This window comes from Arachis hypogaea, chromosome 19 (assembly GCF_003086295.3).
Source record: "Arachis hypogaea cultivar Tifrunner chromosome 19, arahy.Tifrunner.gnm2.J5K5, whole genome shotgun sequence".
Classification (NCBI taxonomy): domain Eukaryota; kingdom Viridiplantae; phylum Streptophyta; class Magnoliopsida; order Fabales; family Fabaceae; genus Arachis; species Arachis hypogaea.
Genome location: NC_092054.1, coordinates 151,015,389 through 151,031,631, shown reverse-complemented (window position 1 = coordinate 151,031,631; position 16,243 = coordinate 151,015,389). Strand labels below are relative to the sequence as shown.

Here is a 16,243-nt window from a genome sequence, read left to right as displayed (position 1 = left end):
TATTATAAATATTCGAATACAAATTAGATAAAAATAAGTTTATTTTGTAATTAAAAAATAAAAAAAATTCTATTTTACCTTACTGACGGATTTACAGACAGATTTTCTGTCTGTAATCAAAGTGTGAGATGATTTTCCAAAGTTCAAATTACAGATGGAAAATCTATCAAAAAATCTGTCTGTAATTACATACAAAAAATCTGTCTGAAAATCCGTCTGTAATTACAGACAGAAAATCTGTTTGAAAATCCTTCTGTAATTACGGATGGAAAATCCGTCGAAAAATCCGTCTGTAAAATCCGTCGGAAAGTTCGTCGCCTTCGGGAAATGGATGGAGAATTTACAGAGGGAAAATCTGTCGGTAACTGGTAAAAATCCGTCGGTAATTTTCCGACGGAAAAAAAATTCGTCGGTAAATAATTTCCGAGGGGCTTTTACAGAGGGACAAAATCCGTCGGTAATTTCATCGGTAACCAAAAATTCGTCTATAATAAAGACTAAATCTGTCTGTATTAATCCATTTTCTAGTTGTGGTTACAATATCCACTAAACTGAATGAAAATAACATCAAATTTCATTCCAATGCCTAGTTATACTGTAAAAATCATTCACAATAGTTCCATCTACTAAACGAAGCAAATCAATCAAGTAAAACTAAAATGCAACTAGGAGAAACACGACATTGCAAGATTTCAAATGAATAGTAGTTTTCTCATACCTTTGGTAGTCTTTGTTGCTGTTTTCGTTCGTTTCTGGTTGTTGCTTGCGAAATCTTCTTCCGATTCCTTTCCAATAGTGGTTTCCGCAGAGAATGTGATTGAAGTTTGAGTGATGTTGAGAGAGATTCGAAGAGAATGAATGGTTTCGTGTACTGGTTTTGTGTTGAAGAAGATGTAATGTTTTTTCATAATGAAGCGCGAATAAAAAAGGAGGGGTTTCTTTCGCTCTGGCGCGTGTTTTCACTCGCCATTTAATGCGTCTGATTCTATATAGACTTGGACCAACTTAGTTATATGGTTATATAAATGTGTAACAGTCCTGAAATTTTAATTACTAAAAAACATCTTTAAAAAAAATATTTTAAACATTTTTATCTGTCATTTTGTATTCTACCACCATTATTTTTTCACCTAATATACGGCCCTTATAATAATAATGTACTACGTACACCCACTAATCATTTTGTATTCTACCACACCATTATTTCTTTACCTAATATACGGGCCCTTTATAATAATGTACTACATATACACCCATTAATATTTTGTATTCTACCACCGTTATTTCTTTACCTAATCTACGGACCTGTATAATAATTGATGATATATATATAGTGAACTCTATCATACCTTCTCTAAAATAAAGGATAAATTACCTTTGTGATATATACAGTATTATTGATAAATTATTCTTTCATCAGAACTCCAAGATTTACGTTATCTTCTCTTTTCTTTATGTTTCTCTTGAAATTTAATAACAGTAGTGTCATTTTCATCATCTCCACCAAATACATTTCTTCCCTAATTTTAAAAAAAAAAAACTAATACATTGGTGGGAGCATATTAAACTATTATATTATCACAAAAAATATTAAATTATTATTCAGATAACAATAAGACAAAATGGAATAAGTATTTTAATATTCACATTGTCCTCAAATATTAATTAATTATTTTATTATTCATGCCATTAATTACCTATAAAAATTTTATTTATGGTGTAAATTCATATCTGTCATACAAACCCATACCCTCTTGCTTCTCTCTGAACGTAATATCTTTTAATATGGAAAAAAATCTTAGAAAGAAGAGAGCTGAAAAATTGATAGTTGTGCTCGTTGAAATTGGAGATTAAAAACATAAGAATAAATTCAAAATCCTAATTTAATTGATTGGAAATTAAATGGTGATTCGATTTGAAAGGAATTAGAATTTTAAAATTGGAGAAGAAGAAATGTATTTGGTGGGGATGATAAAAATGACATTGTTATCAAGTATCAAGAGAAACATAACGTCAATTGAAAAGAAAAGAGAAGATAACGTGAATCTTAAAACTCTGGTAGAAAGATAATTATCAAAAATAATTATCAATAATCACTGTATATATAATGAATAATTTATCTTTTATTTTAGAAAGGGTATAATAAAATTCATATATATATATAAACAATAATACTACATAACTAAATTATTTTAATAATTAAATTAATCTAATAATTTATTAACATAATAAAAATTAATTAAAAAATTAGACTTAATTAAAAAAATAACTTATCTGTCTATCATTTTTCTTTTGTCGGTCTAAATATATATAGGGACATCAATAATAATAATGAAAGGAGCGGTTGATGAGTTTGGTACTATATATTAATATGATAGTAATACTATTTAAATTTGTGGGTATTCACTTCATTCTTATTTATTCACAAACTTTTGAGTGGAACAGAACAAGATCAAATTTAGGTTAAATCCGTTTCTATCCGTCTCAGTATATATATATATATATAAAATATGTAATATATAAAATAATTAATAAAATATTAATAATATTGTATATATTTAATTTTTTTTAATTTATGTTATGTATGTAATAATAATTATATAAATTTTAAAATTTAATTTTATTTATTAGATTTTAATAATTATCGACAGAATCCACCCCTAACTACCCCCATTGTCATCCCTCCTGATAATGGAGACCGTTGAGGAAAGTGGTTAGAGTGGCGATGGATTCTACATCCACTTCCAGTCTTCCACTTTAATGGGAATGATGTTGTGCCTTTTCTCAATTGATCGAGTGATCGATTTTCAGTATCTTAAATACCCGATTCTCATCAATTCCCATGACCTAAATAATTGTTTACTTTTTGCTTATTGTGTCCTCATTAATTTAGCTACCACGTTATATGCATGCTTCCTTAGCTTACAGACTAAATACAAGATATATTATTAATCTATGAGAAATAATATATTATAAAACATAATCATTTTAAATGTACATTAAAATTAATTATTAATATAAATTATATATTAAAATATAAATATATATTAAAAATAATTAAATAATATATATTTATATAAATATATTAATAACTAATTTTAATATATAAATAATATTTTTATATAAAAAATATTTTATATTTTAAAAATTAACTACTAAATTAACTATTATTAAAATAGGTGCACCATGTAAATAACATCAACATCTCAATTTTGCAATCCTGAACGTAACCCATACCTGCTCATACATATTTTAAAACAAATAAAGATTCTTAGCTTTTGATATAATGCTAACTAAACGTAGGAAAAAACAAAATTTCAGAAATTTAGTTTAGATTATAGTCTTTAGTGTACGATGAAAGATGAGCACAACTTTTCTTAGTAATTAAATAATATATATGCTTCGTTGTATGCAGATCGAATCTTGTGCTAGCTCGCTCAACGCATAATGCATGCAAATTAAACTAATAAACATTGTATTTCGAGTAAATAATAACGTACCCACCCTGATCGGTGCAGATTCTCCATTCATCAATAGCAGTTCCCTTGATTTCTATGAAATAATCTTCCTTCTTGTATGTGATGTAAAAAACGTGATAGATATTAGGTTCCTAATATCTAATTTAAAACAATTTGAAATCAATTTTTTAAATCAACAATTAGCTTACATTTTTAAAATTTTTCTTTTTCTTTTTCAATTTGTTTGTTAACGAAACCGATTCAATTTATTATTGTTAACAGCTAATATATAACACATATCTTTTGTGGTATATACACAATAATGAGCCCTTAAAAAGAATCATAAACCTTTTCTTTTAAATTATAGAAAAAACATGATCAAACACCACTCATTACACCCACATTAGATTTAGATATAAAGTAAATCGAATTTTACTTACCAAAATTGAATTCGACTCACTATTTTATTTATTAACAATTAAACTTATTTATAAAATTTAAATTCGACTTACTAAAAATATACAAGTTAGTTTAAATTCATGAATGAACTAAAATAATTTAAATATAATTAATAATTCTATATAAATAAATATAACTTCGTATAAAAAATTATTAATATATATGTATTAATTATAATTTATATATTTTATTATATATAAAAAATATGTGTTTGTTATATAGTATTATTATTATACATTAAAGTATAAAATACATAATGTATTTATTAATATAAATAATTATAATAAATAAGGGATAAGTATTGTTTTGGTCCTAACGTTGAGGGTCAGAATCGAAATCGTCTCTAATGTAATTTTTTATTTAGAATCGTCCTTAATGTTGCATTTCATTTTAAAATCGTCCTTTCTAATAAATTTTTTTTCTATATGACAAAAATACCCTTTTTTTCATCATTTCATTCTTCTTCTTCCATTAACAAATTCTTGTTGCCATTAACACACTCAAGATTCAACCATTCAACCTTCCTCCTCTTGGCATCTCACTTCATTCATTCATTTTGTTTCAATCACATTCAGATTCATTCTTGGTATTTCACTTTTATTCTACAATCTGCATGTTCTAAATTAAAGGATCCCATGATGTCAGAGTTAGAACACAAAACTCAAAATCAGAAATTCAAGAAATCCAAAAACAAAAAAAAGCAACAGCAATTCAGAAATCAAAACAACAAAACCAACAATAAAAATTAGGAAATTAGGGATTATGATGAACAAATCCATTATTTAAATCCAGATTCAACAAATCAAAATCAGATTCAACAAATCAACACACAATAATGATAAAATCGAAAAATAACAAATTAAAATCATATTAGAAGTAGAAACAGAAGCAGACCCAGAAGATACAGAAGCAGAAACAGAAAGTAGAAGACGACGCAGAAGATGCAGAAGCAGAAGCACTCAAGCAGAAGCAGAAAGTAGAAGACGAAGCAGAAGATGCAGAAGCAGAAGCACTCAAGCAGACCCAGAAAAAACAGAAGACAAAGCAGAAACAGAGATCGAAGCAAGAAGCAGAAGCGGCAAGGTGGCGAGGAGCAGCGGCGAGGCAGCGAGGAGCAGCAGCGAGGCGGCGAGAAGCAGTGGCGAGAATGCGGCGGTGAGGAGAAGCGATGCAGAAGTCGAGACTCTCTCCCTAGCTCGCGACAGCGACGGCGACAGCAGCTCCAAGTTTCGTCGGCGCCGTCCCCCTCCCCCCTTCCCCTTCCCCCTCTCCCTTTCCCCTTTTCCTTCCTACCCCTAGTCCTTTTCCCTTTCTCCCTCGTGTCTTTTCTCTTTTTTTTTAATTTTATATATTTTTTATTTAAAAAAACTATTTATAAAAAGAGTAGTTTTGTCATTTATAAAAAAAATTTATTAGAAAGACAATTTTAAAATAAAATGTAACATTAAAGATGATTCTAAATCAAAAATTACATCAGGACGGTTTTGATTCTAACCCTCAACGTTAGGGACCAAAACAATACTTATCCCTAATAAGTAATATATAGTTATAGTTAACTTTATATAAAATCAAATCAGTTTACAAATTAATGAAACTTTAATTTAAAATCTCATAAATTCAATTTATCAATCTGCTGACGAATCGATTTTAAACGGACTTGAGTAGCTTCAAACTGCCTAATTTGATTCATTATAAGCCAAATGCAGCGGATTAGCTAGGCAGCATCAAAGAAACGTGATTATGATGGGTGAAGCCTGGATTCAGGGCAAGGGACGGATCACCAAGTCATACCATAATTCTGCAATGCAAGTCAAGAATAAAATTAAGTACAAGCGTTGGAGCGTCATGAAACTCAATTTTGGAAAGCATGGATGGATGGTTCCAAATCAAACAGAGAGAAAATTAACTAACTATATGTATTACGATTGACTATTAGAGTACAAGCGTTGCCAAATATTAATGCATCAGCCCGGTCCATTTAGGTTACAACATAATATTAATGATCATTATATTAGGTGTACACTAAAATTAATTATTAAAATTAATTACTAATATATAATACATATTAAAATATAAAATATATATTAAAAATAAATTAAATTATATATATATATATATAGAAATATATAATAATTGATTTTAGTATATAAATAGTATTTTTGTATTAACCAATCTTGTTTAATTATATGATAATTATACACGAGTTTTTAAAATAAAAGCTTGAAGAAAGTAAGTTGGACTAATGCTGGATTTGGTAAAGATTTTAAATGTACTTTTTATAAAAAGACAAATATTTTTTTATTTTGTAAATAAAAAAACAATAATATTATAGTGAATGAATATAATTTTAATAAAAAGTGAAAATTATTTCATTTATTAAAAAAAATTCATACACACAAAAAAAACTTATATACAGTAAATTTTTTTTTGTGAAGTTGATAGTTAATTATTCACCTTAATAGATTGCGTGTATGACTTGTGTGGCTAACATATATATTGTATTGTAGGTTTATTACAATTGATTCGTTTTCGGGGTAGACAAGGAAGAAAAATAAATAAAACGGTAATGTTAGGTAAAAAGACAATAGTCTAAAATTATATTGTTCAAGGTAATATGTATATGGAAAAGTATATGGAACTAAGAAGTTATCAGTCGGGAGTACGTACTCCTCATCCAGCGCCCCATGAGTTCGTTCACGCTCTGCTAGGGTTTCATTGCGCTGCCTCCATGGTTACACCTTTCTTTGTCTTTTCTTCGTCAAAGTCTTTTCTATCTTCTTCTACTTTCTTCTCTTAATTTCTTTTCCACTTAGTTCCCTAATTTTCGTTTTCTCTCCCAATTCATTCCTCTTTTAATTTATTTCGTTTTCTAATTCACCCATTCCATATATCTTATTTCTCTCTGAAATCATTAAATACCAATTCTGTTTTTCTCTACACCATGAGCAACAAATCAGAGACACAAAACCCTCATATAATTGATAGTGATCAGGAGGATGACTTGATCGTTTTAGCTTATGAAGATGTTTCTGAAGGAATTCAAGCCTGTACACGGAGCCTATCTGGAAGAATTTTCTCAGATCGGATCTTTTCCGTAGGTACCATGGAAGGAGCTCTCTATGCAATATGGAATAAACCAGAAGGATTCAGAGTAGTCGAAAAATCCAAGAACCAGTTTCAATTTTTCTTTGAGAATGACTCTGATGTGACTCGAATTGAGAGAGGTTCACCTTGGTTATTCAAGAGTTTTGTCATTCATGTTCGCAGATGGATTTGGGGATTGCCTGAACAATACAAAACACTTGAGGTTGGACGAAAATTGGGTGGGAGACTTGGTCAAATTGAAGATGTTGCTCTATTTGAAGTTAGAGGCAAAGATACACGCATAGTGAAGGCTAAAGTGGAACTGAACGGTGATAAAAGAGTGAGGAATACACTGAAACTGCTTGATCCTAATCAGAAAATGCTGGAAATTGGAGTACGCTATGAACGTATAGGTGTGTTCTGTACTTATTGTGCAAAATTGGGGCAAGAATCTAAGAACTGCCAATGTTTTATTAATGATTCTACCCAAAACAATATCAAGGAAGATAAAGTTGGTGAATGGCTTAAGGCAGATCAAGTCGGTAGGCGTTTAACTGAAAAGAGAGCTTCCTTCAATCCTAACCAACCTCGGGATGGTTCTATTCCAGCTCAACCGAAGAAAAAATCTCCACCTGCTTGGCTTTTTGATAGTTTCTCAAAAATGAGTGTGCAAGATGATCAGAAAAAACAAAATAATGAAAAAATTGCTGCCAATTCGGGTTCTAGAGAAGAAAATGAGGGTGAATCAGAAAACACAGGTACGGCTACTGATACTAATTCTTCTTCTAATGCTTTATTGGAGATATCTTATCCCATGAATAATGTCCAACACAATAACAACGTCATATCCAAGCTTAAAAAGGAGAAGAAAAAGCCAAACCTGAAACAACTTGCCAGAAAGTCTGTGATAGGTTTCAAACGGAGGAGTGGAGGTAATGGTACTGAAGAAATTTCAAAGAAAATTTGTCTCAATGATATTGTCTCTGATGCTATGACGGTGGAGGGTGCCAGCCTTCAAGTGGCACCCAAAGAAATATGAAACTGCTCTCGTGGAATTGTCGGGGTTTGGGGAGACCCCTGACAATCCACAATCTTAAAGGGATTTGCAAATCCTACTCCCCCGAGGTTGGTTTTATCTGTGAAACAAAAAATCAATCTCGACAAGTTGAAGGAAAATTAAGATCTTGTGGTTTCAAGGAATGGTTTATTGTGGATCCGGATGGATTATCAGGGGGTTTGGCAATGGCATGGAGGGATGGTTGCACTGTTCAGATTTTGCAGCATGGTAGATTCTTCATTGCAGCATCAGTTCTGACAGCTGGTTCTAATGATCCCTATGGTGTTCTAGGTGTCTATCTCAGTTCAAATGATCAACATAGAATGGCTCAGTTTGCTGAATTAACTTCAGTCACGCAACAGTTTGATGGTAAGGTTGTGTTAATGGGTGATTTTAATGCCATTTCTAGTCAATTGGAGAAAGCAGGTGGGGGTGCTAAATCTCCTTCTTCTATCGAAACCTTTAACAGTTTTATTGATGATAATTCTCTGAGTGATATTGGTATGGTCGGAAGACCATTCACTTGGTCGAATAGACAGAGGGGTGATGAGTTGATACAGGAAAGACTGGACCGATTCCTGGTAGGAGTTGATTGGCAGCAACTCTATCCCAATGCAACGGTTCTTAGACTGTCAGAATCAGGCTCGGATCACTCCCCTCTTCTCTTAGACTCTAATCCAAGAACTGAGAGATCTAAACGCCGATTCAAATTCCAAGAAAGATGGTGTTCCAATGATGAAATAAGGCAGATTGTTAGAGAGGTTTGGCACGAACAGATTGATGGTTCAGCCATGTATATCCTAGCTCAAAAACTAAAGCGTTGTCGACATAAGATTGTCAGATGGCAGCAAGAATACAGATCTAATTTGAATGTGGAGATTGATTTACTACAGTCTGTATTAGAGGAACTTCGTTTAGCAGGAATTCATGGAGGCGACATCATTTCAGAAATATAGGACAAACTTGAAAAAGCATTGCAAAATGAGGAATCTTATTGGAAAGATAAGTCTAGAGTCAAATGGCTCAAATCTAGCGATCAGAATACAACTTTCTTCCATCAGAAATTTAGAAATCGAACCCGAAGGAATAGAATTTGGCAACTAACTGGCAGTGACGGTGAAGTGGCTACTTCAAATGCTGGTATTGCTTCTGTGGCTGAATCTTATTTCAAGGACATCTTTTCCTCCACTTGTCATGAGAACCCTGAACCTCTGTTTACTGATTTTGAACCTAAGGTTACAGCTCACATGAACCGTAGGCTTCAAAGACCTGTGACTATGGAGGAAGTGAAACGTGCAACATTTAGCATTCATCCCCAAAGTGCTCCAGGAGATGATGGTATGACAGCAAAATTTTTTCAAAGCTTCTGGAACATACTTAGTGGTGATGTGTTTCGAGCAGTTAAGAGCTTCTTTTCAGGGGGCAGAATTTTGAAGGGTTTTAATCACACTCAGATCTGTCTTATTCCCAATATTTCTGATGCTAAAGATATGACTCAGGTAAGACCAATAAGCCTATCTTCAGTCTTTTACAAGATTATCTCCAAAGTATTTGTACATAGACTTCGGGGTATGATGAATAGACTAATTAGCCCTACGCAGAGTGCTTTTATTAAAGGCAGATTAATCTCTGATAATATCCTAATTGCTCACGAGTGTATGCATTACTTGAAGAAAAAAAAAAGGGACTCGAAAATGAAATGGCGCTAAAACTAGATATGAGTAAGGCATATGATAGGGTGGAATGGCACTTTCTTTGGTTTATATTGGAGAAGTTTGGTTTTGACTCCCGGTGGATCATGTGGATTCGAGAATTAGTAACAACTGTTTCTTATTCTGTTATTGTGGAAGGACAACCTTATGGTTTCTTCAAACAAAATAGAGGTATCCGACAAGGAGATCCTCTATCTCCCTATCTTTTTCTTTTCTGTGCAGAAGGTCTCTCCTTCTTGCTACACAAGGCAGAACAAAACAGACTAATTCAGGGTCTTCAGATACATAGGCGATGTCCCAAGGTCAACCACCTCCTCTTTGCTGATGATTCCATCTTATTCTGTAAGGCTAATCCTGAAGCATGTTCAAATATCCTGCATTTATTGAATTCTTATGAAAGCATCAGTGGCCAGAGGGTAAATCTTAATAAATCTGCTGTATTCTTTAGCCACAACACTCCTTCCACTACTCGTACACTACTGGCTAACTCTATGAATATTAATCATATTGGGCTCAGGATAAATACCTTGGTTTGCCTTCTACAGTCTCTAAATCGAAAAAGGCTTCTTTTAGTATGATCAAAGAAAAGGTTCGAAAAAGAATCCAAGGGTGGAAGCGCAATCTTTTATCGTCAGGTGGTAGACACGTATTGCTTAAGGCAGTGGGAGAAGCTATTCCTATTTATACATTGTCTTGCTTCAAGTTGCCTGATGGTTTAATCTCGGAAATTCACTCTCTACTTTCTCAGTTCTGGTGGGGACAAAAAGGTTTTGAAAGGCGGATGGCTTGGATTAGCTGGGACACTATGACTTGCCCACGAAAAGAAGGAGGCCTTGGATTTAAAGATCTCAGAATCCAAAATCTGGCGCTTTTAGGCAAACAGTTTTGGTGACTTGTAACACAGCCTACTTCCTTATTATCCAAAATCCTAAGAGGTAAATACTTTAGCAATGGTAATGCTATAACGGCAAAAATTAGAGTCTTACCTTCTTGGGGATGGAGGAGCATACTGGAAGGCCGAAAGATTGTTGAAAAAGGTCTTAATTGGGCTGTGGGTACTGGAGAGAATATCCGAACCTTTGAGGATCCTTGGCTGCCTCCTCCGTATCCTTTAAAGATTTCTGACATGCCAAATAGACAAGCTATCTCTGAGTTGGTTCCAAGAGTTAAAGATCTAATTACTGAAGATAGGAATTGGAATCAGAATCTTATTCAAGAATTATTTCCCCAAGACGTTACAAACAGGATTTTGTCAGTTAAAATTCAGCAGAGTAGGGACAAATTGCAATGGAATTTGAACAAATCCAAATAATATGATACAGCTTCAGGTTACAGAATTGGCTATTTATTTTACCATCCGCCTCTGGAGCTTTGCCCTAATTATATGCAACAGAAAAAGCCGTGGATTGATCTATGGAAGTTGAACTTGCCTCACAAAATTAAGCTATTTATCTGGAAAGCTCTCCATGGCCGGCTCCCGGTGCTTGTTCAGATTCATCACCGCATCCCATCTATATCACCAATATGCCCCTGCTGTCATGAAGCAACCGAAACAGTCACTCATTGTTTGATCGATTGCTCTAGAATTAAAGATGTATGGTCTCATAGTTATCTTCGTGACTGTCTTTCCCCTCAGAGTCCTAACGACTTTTGGACATGGTGGATTGCATCAACAGAGATGATTAACCCGTTGAAGAATGCTGACCGTAATCCTCAATTACTTGCCATCATTTGCTGGAACTGCTGGAAAGCTCGCAACCAGTTGATTTTTGAAGGTTCTACTTCAATGCCGTCTGCCATTCTAGCAAGCTCTGTCAAGTTGCTCCGTGAAATCCAAAGAACTCCCAGTTTAGGTCGTCATCTCCATGAGGCAAGCTCTTAGTTGCATTCAATTTGATTTATCATTCTTTCTTCTTTAAGATTTTTTTTCGTTTTTCGACCACGCACCGTTGGATGAATACCTTCAGTGTAGTGCTTTTGGGAAATCCCCACTTTTCATTATGCTGTCCTGCTTTTGGACATCTTTGTATTTCATTTTTCAATAATTAATGAAATATAACCTACTATCTTTGAAAAAAAAAAAGAAGTTATCAGCCAAAAACTAAACAAAATCACATTAATTTATATTTTATTTTTAATTAATTTAATTTTTTTTAATTTACAATATTTGTTATTAATTGTTGTTTAATTAAAATCAACTTTTGAGTAATATCTTTTCAAAACTGCTCCTAGAATCACAGCGCAGAATCAAGCCTGTTTCTTCACACCTCACACTCGAAGTCCTTTGGGTGTTATGCTGCATGGTTTTATATAAAAAAATTTATAAAATATATAAAAGTATATCCATTTAGTATAAAAAAAACATTCTGATACTTAGTAGAAGAAACATTCTAATACCTAGCATAAGCACCATCTACGTGAGAGGTTTTGGATTCACCCGGAGGCATTTGGCTGATTTTTAGTTGGTACCTTTTTGATGTCCTAGCATTGTTGTAAGGTGGATACTACCATGAAGATTTTATTATTGTCTTCATATGAAGATGCTTCTTTTTTACCATTAGATGATGAAATGTATGGTTTGATTTTGATGTATTACAAAAATATTATTTTTTTTAAAGTGTGACTAAACAAACAAAGTACACTTTTAACACAAGAATCTTCGTAAAAAGATGTTTTTAGCATCTTCATTGGAGTAGTTGCCTTGTTGTAAATGGGTTGGGCTAGACATTAATTTCACATGTTTAATTAGAAAGGGAAGATTTCTTAACATTATTTGTATATATAAACATTGGTTACATTCCACGATTGAGGCTGAAATATAAACATCTTAGAACAGCCCAGGTAAAAATTAAGGATAATAATGGAGAATTCCGTGGGGGAGAGTAGCACCACCGCGGCCGTGACTTCCATATATCATGCCTTGCCATTGCCAACAACAAGGCTTGTCAGTAGTAACGACACCAGCAACAATAATAATAATAATAATACATTAAACAAAATGAGTCTTGTTATCAATGGCGACAGCCACACACAAGCTCATTTGAGTCAAGTAATTACCCACTACTTGGCCTCATTGCAACCCCACAAGCAACGCTTTCTTGGTATGTATCATAATTAATACTACAAGGCTAGCAGAATTCATTGTTTTTTACTAACACAATTTTTATCTATGTATCAGGGTACCCGACGAATGAGGAATTCAACTACGAGGCTCTGGCTCCGTTGCTTCATCTTCATCTTAACAATGCAGGGGATCCGTTTCATGGAAGCAGCTTCACTCTGAATTCAACAAGTTTCGAGGTGAGTGTGCTTGATTGGTTCGCTAACTTGTGGGACATAGAGAAGAATGAATATTGGGGATATGTCACCACTGGTGGTACTGAAGGCAATCTCCACGGCCTCTTACTTGGGTCTCTCTCCAACCTTCTCTCTTTAATTATTATTACTACTTAATTAACACACTAAACATTATTATTGATTATCATAGGAGAGAACAATTTCCGGATGGGATTCTTTATGCCTCACAAGATTCCCATTATTCTGTATTTAAGATAGCAAGAATGTACAGAATGCAATGTATCAAGGTTGCAAGTTTGATTTCCGGTGAGATTGATTGCCATGATCTCAAGGCTTTGCTACTTGCTAACAAACACAAACCCGCCATTATCAATCTTAATATAGGTATTCTTTCTTTATTTTCCTCTTCTTTTCTACACTACTTACTGGATATCCATAATTAACATATATAAACTATTGCAGGGACAACAATGAAAGGAGCTGTTGATGACATTGATCTTGTAATAAAAACACTTCACGAAACTGGTTTCAGTCGTGATCGATTCTATATTCACTGTGATGGAGCTCTATTTGGGATCATGCTCCCTTTTCTCAAAGAAGCAGTAAGTAAATAGAAAGTTTTCCTTGATTTGATTACTATATATTATTTTGAAAGAAAATAACGATGGTAGTGGATGGTGCAGGCATCAAAGATAAGTTTCAAGAAAGCAATTGGAAGCATAACGATATCTGGGCACAAGTTCCTAGGATGCCCAATTCCATGTGGAGTTGTAATAACACGTTTGGAACACATGAAGGCGCTATCAAGAGACGTGGTTGAAGTGATTGCATCAAGGGATGCCACAGTCACAGGAAGCCGTAGCGGGCATGCTCCGATCTTCCTTTGGTACAGTCTGCAGAAGAAGGGTATAATTGGAATTAAGAAGGAAGTTGAAAGGTGCATAATGAATGCACGTTACTTAAGGGACCAACTTGGCAGTGCTGGAATTGGTGCAATGCTGAACGAGTTCAGTTGTACGGTTGTGTTTGAGAGGCCTCTGGATGATGAATTTGTGAGTAGGTGGAGTTTGGCTTGCAATGGAAACATCGCGCATGTTGTTGTCATGCAACATGTTACTCTTCCAATGTTGGATTCTTTTGTGTCTGAGTTTCTGCAAAACAGAGTCATTTGGTTCCGTGATGGACTCAGAAAGCCTCAATGCATTGCTAGTGATGTTGGTGCCATGCATTGTACATGTGCATTGCACAATTCAATTCAATTATTGGACATATAGTATAAATTGAAGAGCCAAATTTAAATATCGATATAAAATGGATATATATTGTGGTAATAGTTTTTCTTTAAAGACTATTAAATGATAAATTAATCAAGTATATTTAATAAATTAATTGTCTTTAACTATTAACTTCATATGAAGATAATTGTATATAAATTTTTACTGTATAGTATTTGTCATATAATATTGATAGTACATAAAAAATATGAATAATACTAGATAATTAACTAAGTTAATTTTTTTAATTATTTAACTTACCTTAAATAACTTTGCCTATGCTACACCTGCAGTACATAGTTGGTTCTAAACTCTGATAAAGGAAGAGGGTTGTTTTAAGCCTTTGACAGCCAACATAAAAACTTAGCCGAATCTTCATGACATGGATCAAAGACGTTATTGCGCTAAAGCTAGGTCGTTGCCCAGAAGCAACGCGCTGTATGGCTCGCGTACAGTGTCAAATGTGTCAGAGCCCGCTGCATTGGTGTCCGGGTGTAGTGTTAAATGAGTAAGGGTTCCCGCATTTTCGTGAACGAATGAGTGTAAATAAACTAGTTCACAAAGAAAAAGGTAAAGGTAAAGGTCGGAGCGACAGAAGGTAGAGATTTGGGACATGGAATATAAGCACTCTAATAGAAAAATCCATGGAGGTAGTGGATACCATGACAAGGAGGAAGATTAACGTCATGTGCCTACAAGAAACAAAACAGGTCGGCGCGACAGTTAGGGAGTTGGATACCTCCAGGTTCAAACTTTGGTATACAGGAGGAAAGGTGAATAATAGGAATATGGTAGGTATTATCGTGGATAAGTAGTGGAAGAAGGACGTAGTGGATGTCAAGAGGGTGGGTGATCGGATCAACTCTATTAAACTTGTAGTGGAAGGATGTATTGTTTCATGTGATTAGCGTCTATGCATCACAAGTGAGTTCGAACGAGCAACACAAGATAAAGTTTTGGGAGGATCTAGAGAGTTTGGTCCAAGACATACCTTCAGAAGATAAGATTTTCTTAGGATGAGATTTAAATGGCCAAGAGAAGTGATTGGCTATGGAAGTATTCACGGAAGCCATAGTTTCGAGGTGGTCAATACCGAGAATAAAACTATTTTGGACTTTTTCTCAACCTTTAACCTTCTCATCGCAAATACATATTTTAAAAAGAGAGACGAACATCTTATAACCAATATGAGCGACATGACAAGCTCTCAAATCGACTTCTTCTTGTTGAGGAAAGTCGACCAGAAATTTTGCATTAATTGTAAAATTATTCCGGGAGAAAGTTTAACAACACAACATAGGATGCTCGTCATGGATTTTCGCATTGAGAAAAAGTTAAGGAAAAGACATCATACGAAGAACTTAAGGACGAGGTGGTGGCGGATAAAAGACGAGGAACAAAGAAATTTCCTAAGACAGGTAGGAGAAGAGGCAAAGTGGGAAGGGGATGGAAGCGCAGAGGAGATGTAGAGGGAGATGACATAAGTTATTAGAAGAACAGCAAAAGAAAATTTTGGTGAATCTAGAGGGATAGAACCAAGAGACAAGGAGTCTTGGTGGTGGAATGCAAGTGTACAAGAAAAGATAAAGGAAAAAAGGGACTGTTTTAAAGAATGGTTTTTGTGCCACAATGCAAATAATTGAAAAAAATATAAGGCGGCTAAGAAAGATACAAAAGTGGCTGTAAGTGAAGCAAGAACAAGAGTATATGAGGGTCTCTACCAGTCTTTAGGCACGAAGAAAGGAGAAAAAAGTATATATAGAATCACAAAGAGCCGTGAAAAAAGAATAAAAAACTTGGATCAGGTTAAGTGCATAAAGGATAAAGACGGAAAAGTTTTAGCTCAAGACGAGAATATCAATGAAATGTGGAAGAGCTAATTCTACGAATTATTTAATGAAA

At 33.8% G+C, this 16,243-nt stretch overlaps 1 protein-coding gene across 1 annotated transcript; it reads left to right on the top strand.

Moving 5' to 3' along the window:
* The first annotated feature begins 12,577 nt into the window (after positions 1-12,577).
* On the top strand, positions 12,578-14,449 carry LOC112779512 (serine decarboxylase 1). Its single transcript, XM_025823812.3, has 5 exons — positions 12,578-12,871; positions 12,949-13,180; positions 13,258-13,451; positions 13,530-13,669; positions 13,751-14,449. The coding sequence occupies exons 1-5, from the start codon at positions 12,631-12,633 to the stop codon at positions 14,339-14,341; spliced, it is 1,398 nt and encodes a 465-aa protein (XP_025679597.1). The 5' UTR covers positions 12,578-12,630; the 3' UTR covers positions 14,342-14,449.
* Positions 14,450-16,243: the final 1,794 nt, after the last annotated feature.

Bases quoted from the DNA above. Each gene is read 5' to 3' on its own strand.
- LOC112779512 (XM_025823812.3), top strand. From the start codon at position 12,631: ATGGAGAATTCCGTGGGGGAGAGTAGCACCACCGCGGCCGTGACTTCC. The intron at 12,872-12,948 runs GTATGTATCATA...TCTATGTATCAG, and splicing joins CCACAAGCAACGCTTTCTTG to GGTACCCGACGAATGAGGAA. The intron at 13,670-13,750 runs GTAAGTAAATAG...TGGATGGTGCAG, and splicing joins TCCCTTTTCTCAAAGAAGCA to GCATCAAAGATAAGTTTCAA.